A 27,476-nucleotide genomic window follows, 5' to 3' on the forward strand; every position below is an offset into this window, starting at 1 on the left:
TTGTAAACAGTGTATAAAAATAAAAGACGAAAAAAACTTCTAGGAAATTTCCCGGATGTCTTTTTACGTCTAACATACACTTCTATGGTTGAATTCAGAACACCCCTCCAGATGGTTCTTTACTGATGCTTTCAGGGATATTTGTTGCATTAGAATCTCTTACCTTATGATTGTTTGTTAACCTTTTTGTAAGTTTTTTATTTATCCAAACATTAAAAAATCTTTTTAATTTAGCCTTTTCTTTGATATACCTATATAAATGTCTATCAGCCGTTGTCTCTCTCTTTTTTTAGTCTTAAGTTGTTTAAAACCATGTTAAATTCCAGAGCAAAAAATAAGATGTTGCATTAATAATCTTATTTTATCATTGCCGATTCATAAAAATGATTTACTGTTCAGTCAATAGCCACATTGGATGATATAGTTTTTTTTTATAAAAAAAAAAAGATGGTCACATATTTAATTGACAGTCTCAGATTCTGTAAGTTGCCCTCTATATAAAATAAGTTGTTCATTATCATACACTTCGACTGTGAAACACAAAATGTAAAAAATAATACTGGAAATCAGAAAATAAACCACAAAAGTTTACCTCGATACTTTGTAATGTAACCCTGATTGTCAAAAACAGCAGCTAAATATTTCTTCAGGTTTTACACCATGTATTTGTTGTTTTGGCCCATTATTCTCTTTTCTAGTGTCCTTAGACAGCTCTTTGGTCTTAATCATGGTGGAGATACAGATAAGCAGTTCAAAGTGGTAAAAAGTTGACGATAAGAGCTTCTCATTGAAGAAGTAAAAGGTCTGTGAGGGACAGGATTCTTGCTTATTTGTAGGAGGTATTTGTTTTTTGCACCATCATATAAATAAATTCTTTCAAAGTCATACAGTTTGATTTCCTTGATTTCTTTTTCTGTCGTTGAAGTGGATGAAAATCACAGACATCTTTGTCCCTTTTATGTGAGACAACTTGAAGACTTGGTGACTGATAGATACTTTTTTGCCTCCAGTCTATGTTAATGTCATAGTTAAAGTGAAAAAAAAAAACCATAAATTTATTTTGATGTGCTTTGTGATTTATTCACCACTTAGAATTGTTACATTCATTGTGTTCAATTCAATTCAATTCAGTTTTATTTATGTACCCCAATATTACAAGTTGTCTCAACAAGCTTCATTAATCGTACAAAATTTAAAATTAGTTATAAAATACAGTAGCTGATTGCTAAACTAAACTAAACTAAACTAAACTAAACTAAACTAAACTAAACTAAACTAAACTAAACTAAACTAAACTAAACTAAACTAAACTAAACTAAACTAAACTAAACTAAACAGACTAGGCTAAACTGGGTATCCCTGCCCTTAGACCCTCCTTTTCAGTAAGGAGAAACTCCTAATAAATGTACCCTCTTTAAATGGGAAATTGCCTTTGTTGAGACTCCATTTTTCAATTGTATTGTACAATTTTGGGCATGTCTAATTGAACACTGCTGGATGCCAAGATTTAAAATGACACCTAAGAAAAAATTGTGTAGGTTTTACCCGTGAGAAGATTCATCATTATTATCTCGTTTTATATATGACCCAAGAAAGTGCAAGTTAAGTTTGTGATACATTTTCTTGAGAACACCAGCTTTAAGCAATTGAAAATCAATATTTCACTCCATCTTTCCAGATCTTTAACTGATCTTACACAAGTAGTCCACCGAATGCTGGTATTTACTTATAAACAAAACTTTCTGTTAAAACTGTTACATTTTCTGCTGACTTTTTAAAATCCTTGGACATTTATTTCTTTGTTTAAGATCAATTATATGTGTTTGAAGGTATCAGGAAGGGTACTGAGGGAAAAATAAGGAAAAACTAAGGGTTTTGAATGTTTTTGACAGCACATTGAACTTTAGAGTCCGTTTGTCTTTTCTGGAAAATATAATCCCTTTTTATTTTGTTCCTGCAGAAGTGATGACAGATTATTAAACCATGAAAAATTTGGATTCTGAAAAAAAGTGGACACAAAATCTGGCGCGACTCAGTGTTTTCAGTTTGCTCCTATTTCCAGTGTGTTCGTTGAACTCTCTGCTCACCGGTGAATGGTGGTCCAGTGAAGGTGCCCCTATTGTATGTTTCAATCTTTGTCCCACTGTACATTCAAAGCCTTTATTCACATACAGTGCAATGGCTGTTTCTGTCAGTTCGCAAATATGTTTGGTCAGCCCATCCTGTCCTTATTCGACTCAAAAGACGCAATAGCATCCAGCACCTCTTGAAAATAAAGTTATGGAAATTGCCTCAGCTGATATTTTTCCAGTGTTGTATCGTGAAGGTTCAGATTTTCCAAAGGTAAGCTTCCTCAGAATTTACGAAAAATAAGGGAAGCGGGAGCTAAATCCTTGTTTCAGTGTTCTTTTTCTTACTTACTGATAATATTTTTACTATAAATGTGAATGTTTTGTATTAAATATTTTATCTACTGTGAAAAAAACTATTTTTGTTTAGATACTCAAATAGCTAGAATCTCATGATTATTCAGGTTTTTAACATTTTAAGGTAGAGACTGTCGTTTCCAACCCTTGTCAGTTTATATTTAAACATGATAAACATTGCCGTAATACATTTCTTAAAATTTTAATTCTCTTATGACAGCTACTGACTCTGTTTTCAAGTTGATTCTAGCAGAGGAAAAGTTCTCTCATGAATGTGTGTCCACAGAAATGGGGGACTGGTCCATTCTTGGTCGTTTCCTGACAGAGGTTCAAAACCATTCCACAGCCATCGGCAAGATTTGGCTGACAGTGCTGCTCATCTTCCGCATCATGCTTGTGGCACTGGTGGGAGATGCAGTCTACAGTGACGAACAGTCCAAGTTCACTTGCAACACCCAGCAGCCCGGCTGTAGTAACATCTGCTATGACACGTTTGCTCCCGTCTCTCATCTGCGTTTTTGGGTCTTTCAAATTGTTCTTGTTTCCACTCCTTCTATTTTCTACATTGTCTATGTTTTGCAAAAAGTTACAAAGAAAGAGAAGATGGAGGTCAGCAAAGCTTATGTGGTCTCCAGGGCCCTGAATTTGCAAGAAAGATGCGCTCATCTGAAAATGGATGAAGACAAAGTCCTGAAAGCTGGAAATCCTTCTGATGCTACTTTTAATGACCATAACTGGAGCTCACAGGAGGATGAGTATGAGGACAGGAGCCAGCTAGAAGGAAAAATGAGAGAAGTACGGGAGGACCCAACCAAACTCTCAAGCCAAGTGCTTCTTATCTACATCATACATGTTGTTCTGCGCTCCATCATGGAGATCATCTTCCTCATCGGGCAGTACTGCCTCTTCGGGTTTGAAGTTCCACATCTGTTTCGCTGTGAGACCTATCCTTGTCAGAACAGAACTGACTGCTTTGTGTCTCGAGCAACAGAGAAGACCATTTTTCTGAACTTCATGTTCAGTGTCAGTCTTGGTTGCTTTGTTCTGAACATTGTGGAGCTGCATTATTTAGGCTGGATTTATATTTTCCGAGTGCTCTTGTCTGCATGCTGCACGCGCTTTGAGTCAAACAGAGAACATGGGCAGCAGACGGAACTGTACTCCATCAGTAATCCTCTGCTGCTGGAACTCAAACATTCACTACGAGGAAGAGTTGTTCTGCAGACCACCACTGCCATGTCCAGGGACAGGGACATCAGTGTCCCAAACCAGGCAGCAGCCATCTCCTTTGAGACAGACTCCATTTTGGAGTGCATTACAAAGGGAAATTCAGATGAAAAGGACCGCACCAAGACCAGGCTGAACATGGCCAAAGGAGGAAGAGGAAAAAAGTCCTGGCTTTGAGATTTCAACCTTAAATTTGAATTTCTGATTGAACATTATACTTCAGGGCAACTAGAGAACTGAAGAGCAACATCCTGTGAAAATATTACCTGGATGACGGAGAATCTTTACAGACATATATTTATAAATATTTGTACTCTTCTTTTAACTCCTTGACTATCAATTTTTTATGAATATTTAGTTTAGAAAAACCACCTTTCAGTTTTACATTTGGAATTATTGAAAATGTATGACAGTTTTAGAAGTTTGAGCAAAATGTGTCATGGTATTTTTTTAATCATTCATTATTGCTGTTTCTTTGTTCTAAACATTAAAACAAATAATCGTTTCAGTTATGAAAAAAAGAAAGCAGAGCACCAATAAACAATTTCGGTATGGAATTTTTAATGGAAAAAAACCCCGTTTGTTTAAAAAAAATAAAGCAAGATAAAAAAAAGGAATTAAATAAAAAAACATTTTAAAACAAGATTTGAAATATATGCACAGTAACTATCACTGATGCATCAATATAGCCTACTCTTGAAAATTGCATAAAAAAACAACAAACAAACAAAAACAAAAAACAACAGCAGCAGTAAAATAAAGCAACAATTGAAAAAAAAAAACCTGAGGGAAAAAATACTGTCTCATTTAGATGAATAAATCCTAGCCAACAAACCATCGTGGAAGCAAAATGGATATAATGATCTCCGAAGTTTAAATAATAATAATAATAATAATAATAATAATTATTATTATTATTATTATGAGCCCTGAAAAAGGAAAGAAAATACCAGTAGGGGTCACCACAGTCCAATATCCCTTAGTGCTGCGTTCAAAGGCTCCTGGACTTCACGAAACTGCTCTCATTTAAGACTTGTTCGCCTAAATACACATTTATTAAGAGTTTATAAAATGCAGTGTAGGGGATATACGAAAAATGATTTTTAAATTTTGTTGAGTTTTTGATCTATAAACAACTGATCTGTTTACATTTTGAGGTCATTTGTTTTGCAATGACACAGTGAAACTGTTTGCCATGCATTTTATATGTTTTAAATATACGTTGTTTTTCCCCCATCACCGAACATTTTTTGTTTATCACTTCAAATATTATTGCATTCAGATTAAGTTATTTTAGTTGTTTACATCCAACCAAAGTCTTTGAAAGTCGGAGCTTATGGGAAGAACGTGAAGGCATCACGAGTGCATTGTCGCACCCTGTGACAATTACATGGAGGAAAATGCCGAAAAGTTGTAGATAGACAACGCTGTCAGTTTGGGCACAGGTAAGCTGTTGTAAGAACCGTATCACCGCCTTTGCTTTTTGATATTTGTCACAACTGTCATTTGACCCTCCGCTGAAAGTAGTTCCTGTGCAAATGTTTGAGAATGAGGGCAAAGCAGCTTATAGGGAGAGCATTACGGCCAAGCTGCAGGCTTGTCAAAGCCACTACCTAGCTTTAAATATTTAATCAAGTGGCCGTGGAATTCTCGTTTTTCCGTGGCAAAAATTAGCCACTAGACAGTCGGCGTTAGCGTAAACCGCTTCGAATGAACGGAAGCGGCTTTCGGGAATTTCCTTTTTGGACGTTCTGACCTCAGGAGACGCGATTAGGAGTGGATTAAGTGCGAATTCGCTTGTTTGGAGGTTCATACTAAACAAATTAGGTTTGGTGGCTCCACACGTAGCTGCACTTCCACACCTCAAGCATGTTTTTGTGGATGTTCTTCATCCCTTTGTGATGTTCCGGGCAGTATGGCTGCAGAGACGATCAATGCGCTTCCTGTGTATGTAGGCCAGCTCCATGTAAACGGTGTTAAAGGGCCAAAAAGTGGAAATGTTGGACATTTTTTACACATTTGGATGAGGTAATGAGTTATTTTTTCACAGGAATTTAAAGCTCAATTCATTGCTATCTTTAACCTTACTGACTTTTGAGTGCTGATCCTAAATGTATTCAAATAGGTGTTGTTGTTTTTTTTTTAAAAACATCTGATTGCATTCTTTCCTCCCATTTCCTATAGGGGATGTCACACCCGCTGAAGATCCCCTAAGGTGCTTTCTTGAGACTCTAAAACAGACTTCCTTTCATTGAAAAAAAGAATTTCAACTGCTAAATAAATTCAGAAAAAAAACAAACATGTTCCACTTAATTAAGAAAGACAAGGACAAGGAGAAGGAGTTTAGCAAGAAGGAAAAGAAAGACAAAAAAGAGAAGAAGGAACGGATGTCCCAGGCTGAGTTGAAGAGCCTGGAGGAAATGAGCATACGTCGAGGCTTATTCCACCTCAGTCGAGGGGGCTCCAAGAGGGACACGAAAAACAAGTTGGAGATCTCCAACCCCATCCCGATTAAGGTGGCCAGCGGCTCAGAGCTCTCCCTGACCAGCCCAGAGGCAGAGCGCCTCCACGGCACCCAGCTGCAGGATTTGGGGGAGACATTTGGGAGCAGCTTTGGTCAAAATGAGGAGGACGGGAAACTGGAACCTCAACGTAGCTCTGTTAAGGAGAGGGCAGCAAAGTTTGGGGAACTGGCAAAGATCAATGCGAGCCAGAAGCAGGTAAACGTACCTCAACTTAGCAAAGAGGGAGGCGAGCCTGCTCAGAACAAAACTTCATTTGTCTCAAAGTCGTACTCTAATGTAAAAGACGCTATTGTGGTCAACATTCCTGAAATTGTGGAGAAAACCTTTCCGGGGGCCGACTTGCAGTTGCCCATGCTTATGGCTCCTCCTGAACCAAACCCTCGAGAACTCGAGATCCAGCGGCGAGACACCGGAGATTTCGGCTTCTCTTTGAGGAGGACCACCATGCTGGACAGGCAGCCCGACGGAGGAGCGTCCCGACGCGTGGTGCACTTTGCAGAGCCCGGAGCGGGCAGCAAGGACCGAGCCTTGGGGCTGATGCCGGGGGACAGGCTGGTGGAAATCAACGGGATTAACGTGGAGAGCAAAAGCCGGGATGAAATCGTGGAGATGATCCGTCAGTCGGGAGAGCTGGTCCGACTGAAGGTGCAGCCCATTCTGGAGCTGAGCGAGCTGAACCGCAGCTGGCTAAGGAGCATTCAAAGTCTGCAAAGAGAGGCCTTTGATGTGAGTATCAATAATACTAAACTCTGTCTGAAAACTAGATCCCAATGTGGACATTCAAACTTTGCACTGAGCTCCCGTTCAGATCAGTTTAGAGTCAGCATTTTAAAATATCAAACCCCTCCTCCATCATCTGCCATTCTTCTCTGATATTGTATCCATGTCTTCTGGATTAAAGACCTCCATTGTGGTTGGAAGTGTAATGACACTGGTAATGTGATTTGTGCCTGTGTGTGTGTGTGTGTGTTTGTGGGGTTTTATTTGGGCAGAGAATATGTTCTGGTATACATATAATCCCCCTCCCACCCTCGCTTGGCCCTTTCACACCAAACAATGGGGCGTTGAAAGAAACAACGGCCCAAACGCCACCACGGCTCATGGCCATATGGTCCTGTCAAACTTGGCTGGCCGCCCGTTTGGGCCTTTTCTCTTGCATAATTATGGGCAGCAGGCAAAGGGCCACCAAGTTAAACTCTTTATTAGCCGACAGAGTAAACACCTAAATTTAGGCCTTTAGTTGTTGGTTTGCGGAAGGCCTGCGAGGATGTTGATTGAGCCACGCACTGGAAATTCAGGTACATCGTCAGCTTAGACCATTGTCACTTTTTAACTTCCTTTTATGAAGCAGTTATTATGGTGTACTGTACATATTACATCATAGTTCAACTAGTCATGCTACTTCACCAAAATAAAGTTCTCTTTACTATACTGATAAAATGTATTTGTTCTCAAGGGAGCACAATGGTTTGTTCCACAAAGTTCTGGTTGAATTCTTCATTTGATTAACTCGTGTGTGTTCTATGTTCCTTTACATTTTTGCTGATACTTAATCAAAAAGAACACGTGTACTGTTTAGTTTCTTTTTAAAATTCCACTCCGATCATCTTTTAATATCCTGTAAGTGCATTCCCAGTGGTCTTTTAATTATGATTATGCCATTTTTTTAAAATCAATTTTTGTAGGACATAGTTTCTGCAGAGCAGCGGGAGTTCATAAGAAATTTGCCTCTGAGTTGTAGGCAGGTTTATTAACATCCTTCCCCTCCCTGTTATGCTACATTTACACCGGGGATGTGACACGCGTTATGGTGTTTACACAGGGCGAGGCTTCTTCCTCTTTTTGTTTTGCTACCATTTACTAGCGCATCTCAATCACATGCAGTTGGAAGGAGCTTGGTGCAAAATGTCAACGCGGTGCAAATCTCATGAACCTTTCTCCTGATTTTCTTGTTTCACGGCTCCATTCCGCTGAATGAAAGTCTTGTAATTATGTATTTCCAGCCGGAAACAAACCTCATTTTTTAATTTCGCCTTCATGATCAATTTTCAAACTGTTGGCCCTTTGGTGAATTAAAAGGGACGCCATCCAAACGTTTTTACAAAATATCGAGTACCCGATTGGTCAAAGTTCGACCTGGTTTAACTTTCCAGTCGTGTTCTTTGGCCATAGAGCCCAAAAATGGTTGTGGAAATGTGTAACTACACATGAATGGAGAGTTTTCAATGCAGAAGCCTGAAATGTACATTTACGTGCATTTATATAGACTTTTCGTTAAAGGGGGTTGCTTACACATGCACTGCAGAGGGCACCCTGAATGTAGCTGTACTGGAAGCTCTCTGTTTATGTGCTCTCCTTCTAGCTTACAGCCCCTCACACCCCCAACTTAACAATAGTGGTAAAGCAAAAACTAGCGGGCAACAGTTGTTGGAGTTGTGCTCGAACAAAGAAAACTAAGTACATGGATCTAGTCGTACAAGTGGATGCATCAGAATGGAGTGGAGCAGGTAGCTTGTGGCCTGCCCAACATATTTTCTACATCACATAAAAGCTCTTTTTCAATCAGCACGTGTCGTCTTCTCCTGATTCATAACAATTTCAATAAAGAAATACTCAAAATTGCAAATTTAAGCTTACTTTTCTCAATATATGTCCTCCCCCATTACATGTAAGCTGTCTCCGATAAAGCTGAAAATGTGCTTGTGGAGCTGACCTAGAACCAACAGCCTCATTTATAGGTTGATATAATAAGATCTGGAGTCCACACTCAGGTCTACGCAGCCCAGTTGGGGCAACTTTTGTGAAGCAAGAATGTGCTTCATCTACGTTTTGGTATGTTCATATGTGCTGAACAATAAGTGGATGGTTGCACGTATGCACCAACTACATGGGATGTTACCAAGCAGTTTGTGCGACTGCAGTGAGAATACAATAATAACAGGCCTGTCATTGAACAAAAGGCTCAGGACTGCATCAGCTAAACACCTGCTCTTTGGCTGTATGCTGTCTGCTGTCTGTTTTTACCCCCCCCTAGCTTCATTGCTTCTCATTACATATCTGGTTTGCTTTTTGCTGGATACCTTTTCACACAAATTTGTCTGGTTGTCATTAGAAAACATCTCCTGCAATAGAAAGCTCACTAGCACTATAAATCCTTGGGCATTGAAATGATTTGCATATTTGTTATTTAGACAGGGTCAGCGGCTGATCCAGTCTCAAAAGGGGAGGGCGTAAGTCTCAAAATTAGCTAATTTCATGCATGCACCACTGAGCATGTGGACCTTTTGTCCACGGGATGACAGCAGACACTCTTAAACAAAACCCACAAAAGGCTACTGAGTGATTTTTCTGTTTAGGCTTTCAGTTTTTGTGTGTGAATTTTAATATTTACATTAAAGTCATACTGGAGCAGTTACTCCAACTGTGACTTTAAAACAAGCATTTCATTGTCTGTAATGATCATGAGTTTCCCCCTGCTATTTTCAGCATGAGGCTAATATGCGTTACTCTCCAAGCACTGGCCAAATCCTTTTTGTTTTTTTCTTTCTTCAAAACCAGGACTTTAAAAATAAAAGCATGCACTGATTAATACAAAAAGTAGAACTCAGCTTTGAAGATTTGTTCTATTTTGTGAAATATGATAATTGTTGACCTTTACGTATTTGTAAAGCCAGAGTCTAACCAGAGTGACGCAAAGCTGCACCAACAACCAGTCATTTTAAAAACCGTCTGCACTTGAGTTTCCCAACAAACCTTCTGACTTACTGATCATTATCTCCACCCAGCTCGCTCCAACACTCAAGTACAGTTGTTTAGAATACTGGATAAGGTCCACATGTTAATGTATACAACATCATAGGACAGTAGATAAAAAAAACGTTGTCTGTAAAGGTTTCAGAAGGATTTGTTAGAATGGAACTGAGAGTGAAATTGAATTGCCGTGCACTTCCTAGAATGAATAACCATGAGAAACTGAAAAGATGGCGGTTAGAAGGGAGCTGGCTCCTAACCCAGCAATTAATGTTTGATAAGAAGAAAACACTATTGACATATCTATTTCCTTTGGCAGGGTGTGTGGGGCATCAACTTGTTAAAGATGTTTCTCATCTACTTTAGCACTTTGGTGCAAAAGGAAACGGGTCAAAAAAGTTCTTTTAGTCCCATTTTTTTAAACATATTTTCAAACTTAGTTTTCTACTGTTTTGGCATTATCTTAGGATTACATGTTAAACCTTTTGATTGTATAATTTTCATTTTGATGTTAAATATCTGCTCCTGCATCAACAATAGCTCACCAAACACTTTATGTCTATATTTTGCCATAAAATCACGAATTAACAAATGTTGTTGATGCTTTAAGCTTTCTTCTTCTAATTAAGATGCAGGGAATACATTTATATATAAAACAAAGGGATGGAGATGATAAACCTATGGAAGTATTTTACACTTTTCTGAAAATGTTTTTGTCTTTTGTGTTGTTGATTATCCTGATTTAGTTTAAAAACAGTTAAGATAGCTAGCATTCCTGGGTGTGTCACTGCTGTCACTTACATCGGTTAAAGCACAGTTGGCTCCACGCCCTGATTAGATCAGAAACCAGCTGTTTTTACGGAGAATGTCGTTTTAGGAGTACCAAAAATAAATGATACGTTTGTTTTGTTCAAATATAGATGGATGATGTTATTGCTTATTATATGCTTTTATTTAACTAGGAAAATTAAATAAAAACTAGTTCTCATGTGTATTTACAATCTGTAATGAAGTAAAATTATTTAGGTATGGTACTTAAACATCAATCTGGAGGATTTTTATTTTGATTTAGATAGAACTTTTAATAAATTTAAAAAATAAAAAAAGGAAAACATTATTTTGAAGTTAATGGCATTTCTGTAAAATATTCTAAAGTTTTGCACTTGAGTCAACTATTTATCACTTGTTTGTTGAAAGCTTGAGGGTCCAGATATCTAATATGTGTAATTACTACTCTATTTTGGACACAAATGTTCGCCCTGGAAATGGTTGGAGACAGTTTTCTAGTTTGGGGGTTACATCTGAAATGTGCCTCTGATTTAACTTTTGTCCTCACCCTCCACATCTATTGTAGTTCCTTTGTCGGCTCGTGATATTTCTTGACCATCTTACATTCCTTCTTCTTGATGTTTATAGATGCAGCATAATCTTTTTGAATCTGCTTTCTGTTCGTCAACACAAAGCACTTATGGTTAGCTTTTACCAACTTGTCAATTAGTAAGCTGGTCTGAAAGCCCGACAGGATTTTTGTATGCTAATTCTTCAACACTTTTCGGGGTACCTTACATTTTGTTTTGACCGTAGGAGTACCTGTCAAATATATTTCTATTACCTATTCTAGCCACTTAGTTATGATGCGCCATGGACGCTGTGGCTACTTGCAGCGTACATCCTGCTGATGCAGAAGGGCAAAAACGATTTTTGTCAGTCACTGAGTCTGCATTAAAGGTTGTCTGACATAAAAAGCAGAGTTTAATCGGTAACATTCATCATCACAACACTTCAACTGTGAGAGACAAAATGTAAATAAAAAAATCCAGGAAAACACACTGCATGGTTTTTAAGGAGTTAATTTGTATAATGATGCAGAAAATGAGAATTTATTACCTATAAACAAGCAAGAATTCCATCTCTCACAGACTTCTTCTATCCTCCACTTGTTACTTCAGTGTTACCTTTTTGAAATGGTTATCTGTATAAAAGACAGCTATCCACACCCTTAAACAGTCAGGCTTCAACCTCTCATGACCACATGGATCACAGACCACAAGGCTGGACCACATGTTCGGGTCTGTGTAAAGTTTGCCAGAGACCATTTGGATGATTGGGAGAAAGTCATGTGGTCAGATGAGACGAAAATTGAACTCTTTGGTATAAACGCCAGTTGCCGTGTTTGACAAGGCTGAACTGCATCCCAAGAACACCATACCCACTGTTAAGCATTGGGGTAGCAACACCATCTTTGCGGGCTGCTTTTTTTTTAAAGGAGCAAGGACGACTGATCTGTATGAAGGAATGGATGAATGGGGTCCTTAATGGTGAGATTCTGGTTGAAAACTCCCTTCTAACAGTGAGAGCGTTGAGGATAAAATGTGGCTGGATCTTCCAACATGACAATGATCCCAAATACATCAGCCAAGCACTAAAGGAGTGATCTAGCCAGTCTTTAGACCTTAATCCAGTAGAGAATCTGTGGAGGGAGTTGAAAGTCCATGTTGCTTAGCAACAACCCCAAAACATCATCGGTTTTGAGAAAATCTGCATGAAAGAATGGACCAAAAATAACTGCTGCAGTTTGTTCAAACTTGATGAAAATCTACAGGAAACTTTTGAACTCTTTGTCATTTTTAACCAGGGCTAAATTAGAAAGTATTGAGGTAAACTTTTAGTATTGACTAAATACTCATTTTTTTACTCAATTATAAAAATGAATTTATTAAAAAGAATCACACAATGTGATTTCCTGAATTCTTTTTTTAACGTTATTTCTCCAACAGTTGAAGTATGCCAATGATGGACATTACAGACCTCTCATCTTGGGACAGCTTGCATGTGGTGAATTGTCTCAGGGGTATTGAATAGTCTGCAATCAGGACCCTGCCTGTTGTGGTAAATCCCAGCTTCTTTTAATCTTGTTCCTTTGAGCCATAACCATGCTTCTGTGTTTCCATTCAGTCAGTTCAGTCATTGGTAGAATGTTTTAATACTGTTTCTTATTGGAACATACTGTACAGGACGTTGCCCTCCCTCGGTAGTTCATCCACCTCCCTCTTCCACTCCCCTAGATTTAGCTGTGTAAGGTATTTATACTGTTAGTGATCTTAATGATGTACAGACGAACCGATGTTTTACTCTTGGTGGTGGCTGTTAAACTAATTAGTTCTATGCAGCTCATCTTTGCCACTAGATAGAGTACAGCCTCAGGGTCTCTAGTTAGGATGAAAACAATCAATCATTGCAAATTTTTTTTTTTAGCTTTTTCTGGAATCTCTTGCCTAGATTAAAATCCCATATCTGTTTTATAGCTGTGCATAACTGGCGATTAGGACATTTAGGGGTATTTTACCATAATTTTGTACATCAATGAAGAGACCAATACCCTGAAGTCAGTATACATTTCTGAACCATATTTTTTAAACTGATTTTCTTTTCTTTTTTAATAAAGCCTTGTGTATTTTGAAGAAGTTTGGTTTTATTTTCAGGGTGTTAGCTCTTTCCACAAATGTATAGTTATTCACCGGTCTGGCCATGTCATCATCTGTGTTTGCCAACCATACAGTCAATTAATTATTGGATATTTGTATGGCATGTTTATATTGTCTAGGGCAGCCAAGTTTTATAAAACTGATGAAAAACTAAAGAATAAAAATAATAATTTAAAAAATGTTATAGCTATTGAATAGAAGCACAAACGGTAAACCGCTAAATACAACAAAAATGGTTCAATTTTTCTTTTTTCTTTTTATTAATTCCCTTTGAATCATTTCCCTTCCATCTCTAAGTTGTCTTTTTAACCAAAAAATGTTTTTAAACATATTTTAATAAAAAGTCAATGTTGAGATTCTAAAGTTTTAAAGTTCATAAATCATTGAAAGGCAAAGTGTGGATTTCTAAAAATTTACTTTTAAATTTACGTCTCTGTGTCTGAAAATGTAAAATCTTCAGAGCGATTTTCCTCTAAAGATTAAGATCTACGTTATGAAATAAATGTGTGGCAATCCTTATGAAACTATTTATACCAGAAGAACAGAAGAAAAAAAGATTCTTAAATAGATGACATTTTCTTTTTTTGATAGTTTCTGTACTTTTTAAGATGGAAGTATCCTATTGAATATATTAGCAGCCAATAATCCTGTTTCATTTGCCACATTTGTGCACTTTGAAAGACATACATTTTCCAAAAGGACTTTAAATACTCAAGTTATATAAAAACAAGCATTTTACTTTACTTTAACTTAGTAATTTAACTTCAACTTGAAGTTTTAAACATTTGACCAGAGTCTGCACTTTGAATCACTTTCTGCACTTGTGTAATGTGTTTATCACTGCTTAAAACATGTGGGCAAAAGGAAAGTGGAAGAAAATGTATTAATTACCTTAAAGATAATTTTAAGTAAGACAGGACTAGGTATAATTTTGGGAGGGATTTGGATCTGTAATTTCCTCAACATCTGATCAATTGCATCATAGATTTCATTTACATTTCCGACTTTTTAGAGACTGGCAGGAGCTTTCTCTGAGTGTATCAGCTTCCTTCTTTTTTAAAGAACAAACAGCAATATCCTGTTTGCTATTGTGAAACGTGGAATCTCCCAACTGGGTTATGTCTGTCTGTTTGGAGACAAACCGTGACAATCGATGCATTTTTAAGCGGTGAAAAGCCTAAGTCACTTTGTTGTCCATACCTATGAAGATGCAGATAACAACCATGCTGTGTGATGTTTGCGCTGTGACATCACACAGCTGTTCGTGGAAGTCCTGATGTTTGCTTTTGAACTTTGTTCCCCAAAGATTACCCTGCATTCATTAGGTTACAATGAAAAACGTTTTTATTGTAAGAGCTAGTGTATCTTCTCACTTTTTAGTTTCTAAGATGAGAAATGATATTTTTTACTGTGGGATGATTTAATGGGTCAAACAAAATTTTTTTCCCCTTTTTTAAAGTGGTGCACAGAGTTGTTAATCTTTATTCTGCCCTAACCATAAATTGATAAACGTCTAGCAAAAAAAACAAAAAAAAAAACTGCAGTGGTTCCTTTTTATAGGTTCTCTGTGCTAAATGGGAAGAACAACAGTGTTTTTAACTGAAAACTAGTGTTAACGTGTGAGTTTCAAGTTTTCCTGTGTGGCTAAATGTTTTATTTCTCTTTGGGGAATTTCACAGGAAATGTCTTGTTTTGCTTAGTGACATCAGTTGATCTTAGATTAGATAACTGTACTGTACAACAAATTTCTCATGGATACTTTCATTCATTTCCTCATTTTTTGTGGTAAAAACTGTTCAAAGAAATGTCTGTCGGCTCTTGCTTGGGAGTTAAAAGTTGTATTTTTTAATACTCATACATGCCCTGTTGAGCCAGTTATTGCATCTGCTTCTCCTAACTTCCTTAAATGAGCAAACATTTATGTAAGTTTAAGCAACTGGTTTAACAGCAATCCAGCTTCAGGGCAACTTCTTATTTTGAAAGTGGAATTTAAAGAGACACTGCTATAAAATGGACGTACACTAAGTTTACATTTGAAATAAAAAAAGGTTTACATTTTTTTCTCTCCATTTTTTTTTAAATTTTTATTTTCAACAGTATTATTATTGAGGCATTCTGGCTTAAGTTTGGCATTAGACAAAACAGGATGTTCAATGTAGGTCAATAGTTGCCAAAGGTGAAGCAGAAATCCCAGTTTTTTTTTACCTTTAGCGCCCTCTAGTGGAGTTGAACTTTAAATTCTGAATAAGAAATATTTAAATAAGTTTGAATAGATCTAAACTAGATCTAAATGATTTTTTTCTTTACATATTTGCTTTAATTATCTCATTTTAGAGATGAACTCTTACAGTTTTGTGTCATTTGTAAGTTTAGGGTTTTGTAAAAAATTGACAAATAAAGTTGACATCTGTGGACAGAGAAAGGGTTGTTCAGCAGCAAACAATGAATATTTGATGAACTTGTCCCAAAAGTACATTGTGACGGGAGCACCGCATTGGCAAATGATGTGCAAACTCTATTATTAGCCCTTCTGTGTTTCAGCAGCTGTCCTTCCATCCTCCCACCCAGATCCTCTCATGTTACCCCTCCCCTCCTCCTCCTGCTCCTCTCAGACCCAGGCTTACTGGGCCGAGTGACCCCACCCCTCGAGGTCGCCCTCCCTCTCGCTGCTAGGGGGGTATTTGGTCCTGGCAGACTCAGGTCTTACCCTTTTCACAGGTCAGACGGCGACTGCTGCATTGGCTGAGCGAAGATTGGAAGGTTAACCAGGCCCAGAGAGCAGGTAATGGGCTCGAGCCTGTGGTGGGCTCTGTGTGTGGCGAGTGGTGTGATCTGCTCGGGGTGTCCATGCTCTGCCCAGCACTTCCATTAGGGCTCTGATAGCGCCTCAGAATGGCCTCCTTTGCTGCTTCAACTATTTATAGGAGTGAATGCTGATGAAAGCAGGGCCAGAGATGGTGAAATAGTTGCTCTTATTTATTCTTTCTCTGTCCACTGCAAATTTCACATTGAGTCGTTGAAAACTTTTTAACAGAACTTTGCCCGTCGGTGTGAGAATTAAATGTAGAGTTGTGCAAACTGGCACCCATTTCTTTAATTTTCATTATTCAATCAGTGGTTTTTACAAAACGCTCAACAAAAACTGTTTATTTCTAGTCATGTGTGGAAGAAAGTGTTTATTCACTGTTTAGTAACCTAGAGAAAAACCTGCATGACAGATTTTCTAGAGCTTTGTGTTCACTACTATGTTGTGAAAAAAAGAACGCTTTCATGTCATCATTTGTGTTCTCCATGTGTTCTATCCTCAGTGCTGCATGGTTCCGCTGCCCTATGAGCAGTTGTGTGATGAAAACAATTTCCCAGTGTTCCAGTGCTCCCCCTTAAATTCCCCCGTCCTTCATCACTTCAACTAGCTCCTCTTGTCTCATCATTCCATTCATTTTCTTCTCCACATCGTCCGGCTTAAATCCATGACTTCTGGCCGGCCACCATGGCATACAAATCGCGCTTTTCTTTCTGGGAGCAAAAGGGAAGTCTCACTTCTGCCTTTTTACTTATTTGCTGAATTGGTAAACACTGTTTCTGTAAGTGGAGAGCAGCCCTGGGCTGGATGTGGGGTTTGATTGTATTTGTGTTGCTTCCTCTACTGTAGGTCAAAGTTGACAGCAAGCCAGATGTAAGTTTCCTTTTCAGCTGCATGTGTTCAGAGAGTTGTTGGCTGGAATTAAACTGTGTGTGCTTGTGCAAACCACCATTTGATGTTTGCTGTGCCTCACGAGCCACGGTAGTCCTTAAAGTCCCTCTCCGATCTTCTTTTGATCTATCAAAATCCAAAAACTTGTGTTGTTTTCTAAGAGTTTCTGCAGAGCGGCAGTAGTTAATTTGACATTTGCCTCTGAGTTGTGGGCGGGACCATTGGTACGGACGTAAGTCGGCACCCAACTCCCCATCATCCATTTGTTCACACTCTCTCCTGCTAGCTTACACCCCATCACAACCTCAACTCAACGTTACCGGTTTACTGGTGCAACAAAAATAATGAGGAGCGGTATTGGAGCGGTCCAGGCAAACAGTCCAGAGACCAGCTCAGATTAAGAAAACAAAGGCGTACATCGACTGGTCCATCCACCAGTGGATGCGTCACGGTGGAGTGGGGCAGGACCCACCCAGCGTATTTTCTATGCTTCAAATACGTTTTTTTCTAACAGCGTTTTTGTCTGCTCCTGATTCATAACGATTTGACTAGAGAAATGATCAGAAATGCAGTTTTAACCCTAATTTTTCTTTATATAGGTCCTCCATCAGAAAAAAATCCTACAAAAACACAATGTTTTATCGAAAAGGGTCTTTAAAGGCTGTTTTTTTTAATGCTGAAGACGGTAAACCAAAACAATTAAAGGCGGATGTTTGTCATGGATTCACTTCTTACATGTGTTTAATAATCACTTCTGATTTTACGGTTAACATAGGGGCACTTGTACCATATATTTGTGTGAAATTTAGACATAAATGTGTCTTGGAGTGTTTTCTAATTACTTTAAAAGATAAAATGCAGGTCAGAAAGGTCTAACTAATGGAATACTCACATTACCTTGCTGACTTTTCTGTCCTTCAGTGCTATGTTTTGCATTTCTGGCTCTTTGGACTGTAGTAACACTTCTGTGACTAAATAACATACCTTAGCTATATGTGCAAGTAGAGTTTTAGTGACAAATATAGAATGTTGTCATTGGGTGTCAAGACTATGACTAATTGCTTATCCACTTTGAAAGTGTGATTTAACAGCGGTGGGAATAATCTACACCACTTTGCTCTACTTAGATCCAGTCTGATAGTGTTCAGCCTCAAGCAGCCAGTAAACCTGGAATAGAAGCAGCAAAAAGTCCACAATTGGCAGCAACATCAGCTGAAGCGTTGAACAGTCATGCTGCCGTCGGAGGTCCGGACACCCCAGGGGAGCAAGAGAGCAGTGGCAGTAAAAAGGTGGTTAGGGTTGTGAGAAGAGTTGTTAGGCGGGTGGTTCCTGCTGGGACGGAAGAGCAGAACCAGTCCACCGTTTCCATGGCTGCCGCCGACACAAAACCTAGAGCTGCTGTGGAGGAGAAGGATGATTTATCCATGGGCCTGACCAGTTTAATGGGCCGAAGCAGAACCAAGGAACACCGCCCTCGTATTCGCACTCAAGACCGTAAAGAGGATACGAAAGAGGAGGTGAAGCAGGAGGGAGACTCGGGAAAGGTGGAGGAACAGGAGGAAAAACCCGCTCCTGACAAACCAGAGGATGCCAAACCCACAGCGACTGCTGCCGCTCCAAATCCTACACCCCTGAAGTCTAACCTCCTTACCCCTCCAGCAGGGTTTATTCCTCCACCCAAACCTGATCCATTGGCCCCGCCCGCTGGTTTTATTCCTCCACCCAAATCTGATCCGTTGGCCCCACCTGCTGGTTTTATTCCCACACCCAAGCAGAATCCGTTGACTCCTCCACCTGGTTTCATTCCTGCAAAAAAAACAAGTCCGGTGGCCCTGAAGCAGAATATTTTGACAAGACGTCCAGGATTCATCCCAGTTCCAAAAGCGGATCCGCTGGCTCCTCCTGCAGGATTCATCCCGAAGCCCCATCCACTATTTGTGAAGAAACCTGAGGTACTGAGCAGAAAGAGTGCATGTTTGCCTTTCTACTGTAGAGCATGCCTTCCCATGATAAGACAGACGTCAACGACCTAATACTCATTCGGTATGGATTCTCTTTGAAAACACCTTGAAATTTAATTGACTTTCAAGATAAAAAAAAAAAAAAGTGCTTCAAACATACCAGTTGAAAAAAAAGGACAATTTAATGAAACCACATTGAGTAAGGAGACAAGTGTATGTGTGAGCTCACAATCAGACTTCATCAGTGGATATAAGAATGTGCTCAGCACTTTCAGTGTGGTAGATCTGAAACTTCATAGTGTCTCTGAGGGCTGAGCTGTGACTCTTCATGGTCACTTTTTCTGACAGAGGGTTGTGTTTCTTATATTTGTCTCCTGAAAAGACACCTCAAGTTTGTCGCATGGCACCATGTTTTTTTTTGTGTGTGCTACAAACCCACATCTAAAAATTTCCCGTCTATTTCCCATCTTCACCCTTATCTCCATCTCTATGTGCGCATGTTTCTTTTCATCTTACTGGCATATGGTATGGAAGGTAAAGGAGACCTCTAAACCGTCCTCTGGTGCACTGGCTCCCCAGAATGAACAGGACACTGGTCCTCCTCCTGCAAAGGTACACATTAATGTGTGCTTCTCCGTGTCCAGAAGCACAAAGCAGATTCTCTTAAAAAAAAAAAGAAAAAGAAAACAAATGTCCTTTTTGTGCTTACTCAGCCACTTTTGGCTCGCAGATGTTAATTTCTGGCTGTATTTGATTTTGTTGCCCCTGCTGTCAAATTATAGGCTCCAGAACTGACTCCCTCTGAGGAAGACTACAAGCGCGTGAGGAAGATCTTCGCTCTAGACGGCGATAATGTAACTCATGTGCCCTGCACTTTTATGGTTTGCATCTGCCATGCTTTTACAAGCACTTTCACGGCGGTGAACTGGAGCCAGCTGCTTATTTATCCACACAGAATTTAAAATTTGCCTGAAGTGGCTGAAGTTTTGTTATCAGAAATGCCGTTCTAGTAATTATCTTTCATTCTAGTTTGTTGCTCCAGGACTTTTACGACTCAAATAAGGAGTTTTTCTTTAATCTTGGTGGTTGGCATAAACTGGACTGAGTGACCTCTCGCTCCTGGCATTCCAAACATGACGTACCTGCTGGCTCCAAGAAACCAAAATCCCATAGACTTCTATTGATCTTTATTAATTAATCATTCATTATTCTTGCTCTGCTACCCGTTTTTAATACGGTCATGCACATACAACATTTTTTAATGATATTTTCTGTAATGCAAGTTATTCAAGTTGTAAACTGATCTATCAGATGACCTATCAGGCCCCAGGTCCATTGTTGGAAACATTTGAATGACAGATTCTCCCAGGCCCACTTTGAGTGGTTGGTTACCATAGAAACGTGGACTCAATCTGACTTGGACTAATGACCGTTTACTGGCTTTAACATGGCGACGTCCATATCATGAAAAAATGGTGACTGGAATAACATAATTTTTTGGAGCCAGAAACCATTTTCCATGAGTGACATCACACTCGCTCAGTCCAGTTCTGTGATACAGTTAATGTTTGGTCACCACTTTTGGATTCATAACAACATAAGGACTCTTATCATTTTTAATCAAAATACGAAAGCCTTCATTGTAATTTTGCTTTGATATTTTAAACCTCTAAGTTAATAAAAAATAAAAAATAGTGAGTTAAATATACATTAAATGCGGCTTTATAAAAATGTAATTCTAAATATCACTTTTGATAACTGCGGTCGCCATTTCTTGGCCCTGTTTGAGATGCATTTTCAGCAGATCACCCTTGTCCCATTTTGAAACGCTTTGCTGCACAGCTTCACAGAAGCGGTGCATCCACCATCTTTAAATCCTTCAAAGAGTTTCATTAGGTTCTAGTCAGGTGGCTGTGGCAGACACTCTAGCACCTTTGACACCTTTCCTAGAACCAAGCGCTTCTTGGGTTTTTGGATACCTCTGTGTCATTGTACTGGTGGAGGGTCAAATGATGCTACGCTTCAGCTTCCTCACTGATTGCATGAATGCCTCTTGTCTCTAATGAACAGAACTCTTGGTAGGGTTGTGTGTCTTACTGTGTAAACTAAAACCTTGTTCCCTGATGGAGAAAAGTTTTCCTGCAGCTTTTTTTTTGTTATTAAGGATTCTGACTACATGCCTCTTGAGAAAACCGGTGGCAACTATTGACAGTTTGTTTTTCTTGCATTGTCCGGAAATCCTTATTAGTGCACCTTAAACTTTGAAACTATGAACTGTGTACAGCTCATTTTTATTTTTTTGCTGGGACTTTGTGTTTTTGCAATCTCTAATTTCTTTTGAACATTTTCCGTGTCTTGGCATGGTTAAAACAAGCCAATAAATTTGACTTCTCAGCAAATCCTACTCAGCTGGCATTATTAGCTTGTGTTATGAAAACGTAGTTGTCTTGCTTTCATGTCTTCTCTCTGCTTTTGCGTTTTTTTTTTGTGGGTTGGTGAATCCCGACTTGCCACTGTCCTCTTCACTGTCGGCATGGTTAGCGCTATGCAGTTCACAAAGGCTCCCAGGTACAGCCTGCTCAGGTACAGCCACACTCCCCATCGGCTGTGGGGAGCTGTTGTTTGCGCATGCTCTCCTCCGCCAGCCCCTCTGTGACCCACCCTGTCTGCGCCTGCTGCTCGTCTCTGACCTCACACTGGATCTTGCAGTGGCCTGGAATGTACTAATATAACACAAAGGAGCTGGGACAAAAACTGGATTTGAACAGGAACTTTGTGGATTTTGAAAAACCCTTAGAAATTGATTTTGACCGCGTTGCATTTATTGCACCAAGAAATATAGAGACAAAGTTTTTTGTCCCCTAACAGCCTTGACTTTGGTTGTGGCCATTGTGATGTAAATTAATCAGCACACATTTTTACACGGTTTTTATGTGCTGTTTGATATGATGGAGCAGGTATCTTCCACTGCATCCTCTACTAATTAATATTTTTTGCTGTGATTATTTAAAATTGAGTCCCTGGCAGTGGATTCTACTGTTTGCGGCATTCAGGAGATGCACTGGTTGTGCTGCAAATGCCATGCATTCATTTTTGTGCCAATAACCTGTCCTGAATTTTCAGCCAGCTGATTGTGGCTTTTCATGTGTTGCCTCTTCACAATATTGATTGTGATCCTTCCTTTCTCCAGTCTAAGCCTGTTGAGGACCCTGTGGCCATCCTTCAGGCAGCACACTCAGCTGCAGCTCAGGTCTGATTGGGGCTCCAACTGGTTGTTGTTGAAAGCATCTCCCCGTATTAATTAGTGATGTGTGTAGTAATCATTTTTGAGTGAAGCAAACCAGTCACTGTGGTAGTTACTGTGGTAGTTGGTAGCTTAGTCTCACTTCCTTAAAACCCAGGACGTGTCTTCCCTGCAGCCGTGTTCATTTAAATGGAAATACAAGTGTTTTCATTGTCCTGTTGCATTTAAATGTGTTTCCCAAAAGAGGAAAGATTCTTTCCTCTCTACCTTTTCTATTTATTTGTCCAATTAGTTCAAAATTGATTGGTGAAATATTTGTATATATTAGAGGAAAAGTGTCTAGAACCACTGTGTCGAATGTGAGAATATAAATAATGTGGATGTATATGGATTTGGAACATTTCAGTGTGATTAAGTAGTACTAAAATGAACAATTATATAACAATCCAAACAAACAAAAACACCCAACAGCAAGCAAAAAAATGTTTTCTTTTGTTTTAAATAAAACAACAACTGCTCAAACCAAATATGTTGGTGTTATACCAAAGGAGATATCAATGAATACAGGTGTATTTTAAAGAAGCTACAAAACCTGTTATTTCATTAACGAAAATAAGCCTTTTCTCCTGCCTGTTTGCACTATTCTCATCCATGTTGTTTTACTCCAACAGGGAAAGACTGAGGAGCAGCTGAAAGCAGAGAAAACCTGGTACGGTACAGAAAAAATATGGCTCATTCACAAGGATGGATTTTCTTTGGGTTAGTACAACTATTACGTTTATTATCATTTGGATCATGATGGACATTTGCCCCTGGCCCATGCCATGTTCATTTTTAGGTTTCATCCATTGACTATACATGAGCACTGGACCGAGTGAGTGTGACATCACCCATAGGGCGGTCAGGGTGCAGCGGAAGGGAGGTCAACCTCTGATTGGAAGATTGCTGCTTAGCCCACCCATGTGTCAAAGTATCTTTGGGCAAGACACTGAACCCCACCTTGCCTCTGGTGGAAGGTTGGCACCAGTGTTTGGCAGCGGAGTGTGTGTGAATGTGTGTGTGCGTGAGTGAATGGGACTGTGAATGTAAAGCACTTTGGGCCTTCGAGGGAGGTGGAAAAGCGCTATACTAGTAGACACCATTTACCATACCATAGAAAATGGCTTACGTACTTTTGGCTCCAATTAAATGAAGTCAATTCAGTTGCTATATTTTTTGCGATACGGATGCCACAATTTTGAACCAGAAATTATCAGTAAGCAGTGATTGGTCTGAGTCAGTCTGCATGAAATGCCTCAAACATTTTGAACGACCACATACTTGTGTTGAGGCATCTGATTGGCCAGTTCATAACTTACAGAAAAATTATCATGACAGGTTATTCTGACAGAAAGAGTTATAGCTGTTTATTTCTCTACAGAAATCTATAAGATCTTGCCTTATTGGAGCCAGCAGGAACTTCCTATTTGGAGCCCAAAGGGGGTGGGATCATTCAGTCCAGTTCTCATGCACAGTCAACTGTAGCATCAGACTGCAGAAGTTGGTTTTTGAATGACAGAAAATGTTTTCGGAAAGGTGGCACTTGAATGGATGAACACATTTTTATACAAGGCAGCATTTACCTTGAACATGTTTTGTGGGAAATGCTTACTAGATTTTAATAAATGTTGTTGCCCGCGGGCTATCGGGCAGGATTAGATGAAGTGATTCCTCTTGGGTTGAAATCACATCACGGAAAACAAACTCCGCTCTTTCTGGCTCCACAGCAACTCTGCTGAAGACGGAGGCAGGCAGTCTGCCAGAGGGGAAGGTGAAAATCCGCCTGGAGAGTGATGGCTCTTTATTGGACGTGGATGAAGATGATGTCGAAAAGGTAAATTCATTGCATCAACTTTCTACTTTATCAGTTACGACAGCGGACTAACATTTGCCTTTTCTTTAAAATCCAGGCAAACCCTCCATCGTTTGACCGAGTGGAAGACCTGGCCTCCCTGCAGTATCTGAATGAATCTAGTGTGATGCACTCCCTGCGGCAGCGGTATGGCAGTAACCTGGTCCACACATATGCAGGGACCAACATGGTGGTCATTAACCCTGTTGGAGCCCCCTCCATGTATTCTGAGAAGGTATGCTATTCATTACATGGTGCATTAAGGGGGAAAGAGACTGACCAGAATAACCTTTAGTTGCTATTAATCTCCTAATCTTGATTTTCTCTTCCTTCAAGGTGATGCAAATGTTCAAGGGCTGCAGAAGGGAGGACACCGCCCCTCATATTTACAGCATTGCACAGGCTGCTTACAGGAACCTGCTAACCACTCGCCAGGACCAATCCATTGTCTTGCTCGGCAAGAGTGGCAGTGGAAAGACTACCAACTGTCAGCACCTCCTCCAGTATCTAGTTACTGTTGCTGGAACCACCAACAAGACCTTCTCTGGTAGGCTGGAAAGAAGGCAGAGTAAATTTTCACCTGGTAGTTAGAAACAAATACCAGATTTCTTTCTCCTTTTTTTCCCCCTCATAGCGGAGAAATGGCAGGCGGTCTATTTGGTCTTGGAAGCTTTTGGGAATGCCTCTACTTGTCTGAATGGGAATGCAAGTCGCTTCTCCCACGTTGCTTCTTTGGACTTTGACCAGGCGGGCTTGGTGACGTCTGCCTCTATCCAGGTACAAACGAGCCCATCCACTTACCTCTGCAGAGAAACTTGAAATTTCCCCCAAAAGATGACAGCAAATTCTAAGACATACCAATGTTTGTGGCCATACGTTACTGTGAAATAGGATATTTTCAGTGAAAAAAGACAAAATGTCCGAAACTAAAAAAAAAGATAGATATTTAAATGTAGCTAGATTTGTGGGTTTTCATTTGTTGCATATCTAAGCGATATAGGAAATGCTGTTGCATATATTTTTTGCCAGTAAAATTAAGGACCAACTGTTTTTACTAAAAAAAAAAAAAAGTAATAGAATATTTTCTAAGCCAAGCCCGTGGTGGTCCCGCCGGGGATTCGGGTCACATTTCCTTATAGAGAGTACTTGTTGGACGCGTGCAACTGATGATTTTCATTTGGGCTCTAAATGTTAAGGTTTTCCACCTGCAGCGATGTACATCCCAGCAGCATGCACAGTCCCTCTGAAGCTGTTTGAGTGCAGGTGTTGAGTCCATTTATCACGCTTCAGGTAGCCATTAGGATTGCACTTCTCAGGAACATGCAAAAAAAAAAGAACAAACCTTTGCTGATCTCAATTTTGTCTTAATGTTGCCAACTCCACATCTTTCCCATTAGTTTTAGTTTGTGACCAATGTGCCTCATTTATTAAAAATGGATTTTACTCCTTTTGATGGTGATTAATGATGAATATTTAAATGCGGAAATTTCCCATGACTTTAATTAGAACAAGCTAACTCTCTGGTATTAACTTTTGCTATCATACCATCACTTATTTAAAAAAAGAAGTGAATGTTTAGCCCTTGAAAAGGTAAAGATGATGTGCTCCACTACAGCAGAACTTTGCAGAAGACGTGTCTGCTGTGTGAATATAGACATACATCTGATAAGTAGCAGCTCAGGAATCCACTTTCAACACACACCTCGCTGCCAGCGTGAAATTTGTCCCGCACCATTACCTTCACTGCTGCAGGTTTTTTTTATAGGATGGGGGAAAGAAATCCAGTAGCAGTCAGTGTGGCCTATCGAAGCTTTAGTAAATAAAGCTATTTTACTTTTTCTGCTTTAGATTTAAAAAATTGACATTGACCTGACATTTTTTCTTTTCTATGTTTTAAATATTGTTTTGTAGCAAAAAAAAGTGGACAATGAATATTTTTAAAAAGTCTGGTTAAAGAAAAGGAAACTGTTAAATTTGTCTTCTGTGAGGTATTTTTTAAATGCGTGAATTTTTAAAAATAAATTGCACTTAAAGACCCACTCCGTTCATCTTCTGATCTACTGTAAAAGTGTTCTTAGTGGTCTTTTGATTATGAGTATGCTGTTTTTAGCCCAAAATAGCTCAAAAACTTGTCATTTTTTGGTAGTTTCTGCAGAGCGGCAGTAGTTCATTGCTTTTCAGTTCTTTTGGGGGGGCTGTAGGCACAGAGCAACCCCGCCCCCCTTTCCTTCCATGTAGCATAGTGAAGCAGGGAGCTTGTGGTCAGCCCAGCGTATTTTCCACCTCACAAATACGCTCTTTTTCAAACTGCAATTTTTTTCATTTGCTCCGAATCCACAATGATATGAAAAAAGGAATACTAAGAAATAAAATTTAGAGTTAAATTTGATTATAACTTTCCTCGATCATCAGAAAAATGCCACAAGAACACCCAAACCCAATTTACCTTTGAGTGGGTCTTTAATGCAGTATTGTTTAAGATGTTTTTGAATTATCTTTCAAACATTGAATGGCTTTTGTTAAATGTTCTGTTTTGATATGTTCTTTCAGACTTTCCTTTTGGAAAAGATGAGATTGACAAGAAGACCAGAGGGAGAATCCACTTTTAATGTCTTTTACTACCTGATGGCTGGTGTAGATAGTTCTCTTAGGTCAGCAATGATTCTCTTTTGCCAATTAAAATCCCATTATGCCACTGTTCTGTGCTGGATTTATGACATAGATATATACCTGTGATAAATCTTGGCCATTTATCTTGAAGTCTTCTGTCTGGTTTTTCATTTCTTCATTAGAACTGAGCTTCACCTCAATCACTTTGCTGACAACAGTGCTTTTGGGATCATGCCTCAAACTAAGGTAAAATGCAAACAGATGCTGTTTTGTTCTGAAATGCAAAAGAATGTTGGTGCCACCACCAACAAAGCTGAAATACTTTTACATAAATAGGCAGAGGAGAAGCAGCGGGCTTCCCAGCAGTTCTCCAAACTGCAGGCAGCCATGAAGGTCCTGGGCATTAGTGCCGATGAGCAGAGGGCCCTCTGGCTTGTCCTTGGGGCCATCTACCACCTTGGAGCTGCAGGCGCTACTAAGAGTAAGACATCTTGAACCGTATCATCTCAGTTGCATCAAAAATGTATGTTTATAATATTGCTTTTAATAAAGTAAACTGCAGTGAAAGTCATTTTTTGTTAAAGTCAAGGGCAAAGGCCCAAAAGTCCAGCCGAGAAAAAGTTCTTTCCTTCAAACAGTTGATTTTGAAAGTTGTCTAGTCTG

The 27,476-nt window shown here is 39.3% G+C and overlaps 2 protein-coding genes across 13 annotated transcripts in view; both read left to right on the top strand.

The window, feature by feature from the left end:
- Positions 1 to 2,714: 2,714 nt before the first annotated feature.
- Positions 2,715 to 4,469, top strand: LOC101154888 (gap junction delta-2 protein-like). The gene has a single exon (XM_023962617.1). The coding sequence runs from the start codon at positions 2,715 to 2,717 to the stop codon at positions 3,828 to 3,830; it is 1,116 nt and encodes a 371-aa protein (XP_023818385.1). The 3' UTR covers positions 3,831 to 4,469.
- Positions 4,470 to 4,970: 501 nt separating this feature from the next.
- The window catches only part of myo18a (myosin XVIIIA), an 80,060-nt gene continuing 57,554 nt past the window's right edge, over positions 4,971 to 27,476 (top strand). For 2 of the 12 annotated variants that reach the window (XM_011483674.3, XM_020708998.2), the window contains exons 1-16: positions 16,068 to 16,195; positions 16,722 to 16,942; positions 17,066 to 17,089; positions 18,235 to 19,059; positions 19,603 to 19,680; positions 19,851 to 19,922; positions 21,610 to 21,651; positions 22,259 to 22,318; positions 22,984 to 23,071; positions 24,079 to 24,185; positions 24,262 to 24,438; positions 24,540 to 24,750; positions 24,838 to 24,980; positions 26,754 to 26,854; positions 26,996 to 27,059; positions 27,150 to 27,294. In XM_011483674.3, coding sequence (XP_011481976.1) covers positions 16,904 to 16,942; positions 17,066 to 17,089; positions 18,235 to 19,059; positions 19,603 to 19,680; positions 19,851 to 19,922; positions 21,610 to 21,651; positions 22,259 to 22,318; positions 22,984 to 23,071; positions 24,079 to 24,185; positions 24,262 to 24,438; positions 24,540 to 24,750; positions 24,838 to 24,980; positions 26,754 to 26,854; positions 26,996 to 27,059; positions 27,150 to 27,294 — 2,176 coding nt within the window. In that variant the 5' untranslated portion in view covers positions 16,068 to 16,195; positions 16,722 to 16,903. Of the gene's footprint in view, positions 5,099 to 5,269; positions 5,682 to 5,837; positions 6,905 to 16,057; positions 16,196 to 16,721; positions 16,943 to 17,065; positions 17,090 to 18,234; positions 19,060 to 19,602; positions 19,681 to 19,850; positions 19,923 to 21,609; positions 21,652 to 22,258; positions 22,319 to 22,983; positions 23,072 to 24,078; positions 24,186 to 24,261; positions 24,439 to 24,539; positions 24,751 to 24,837; positions 24,981 to 26,753; positions 26,855 to 26,995; positions 27,060 to 27,149; positions 27,295 to 27,476 lie in introns of those variants that run through there. The other 10 variants (XM_004076559.4, XM_011483675.3, XM_011483666.3 and 7 more) reach the window with 9 other exon arrangements.

Source organism: Oryzias latipes, chromosome 14, assembly GCF_002234675.1.
Source record: "Oryzias latipes chromosome 14, ASM223467v1".
NCBI classification, from domain to species: Eukaryota; Metazoa; Chordata; class Actinopteri; order Beloniformes; family Adrianichthyidae; genus Oryzias; species Oryzias latipes.

Bases quoted from the DNA above. Each gene is read 5' to 3' on its own strand.
- LOC101154888 (XM_023962617.1), top strand. From the start codon at position 2,715: ATGGGGGACTGGTCCATTCTTGGTCGTTTCCTGACAGAGGTTCAAAAC.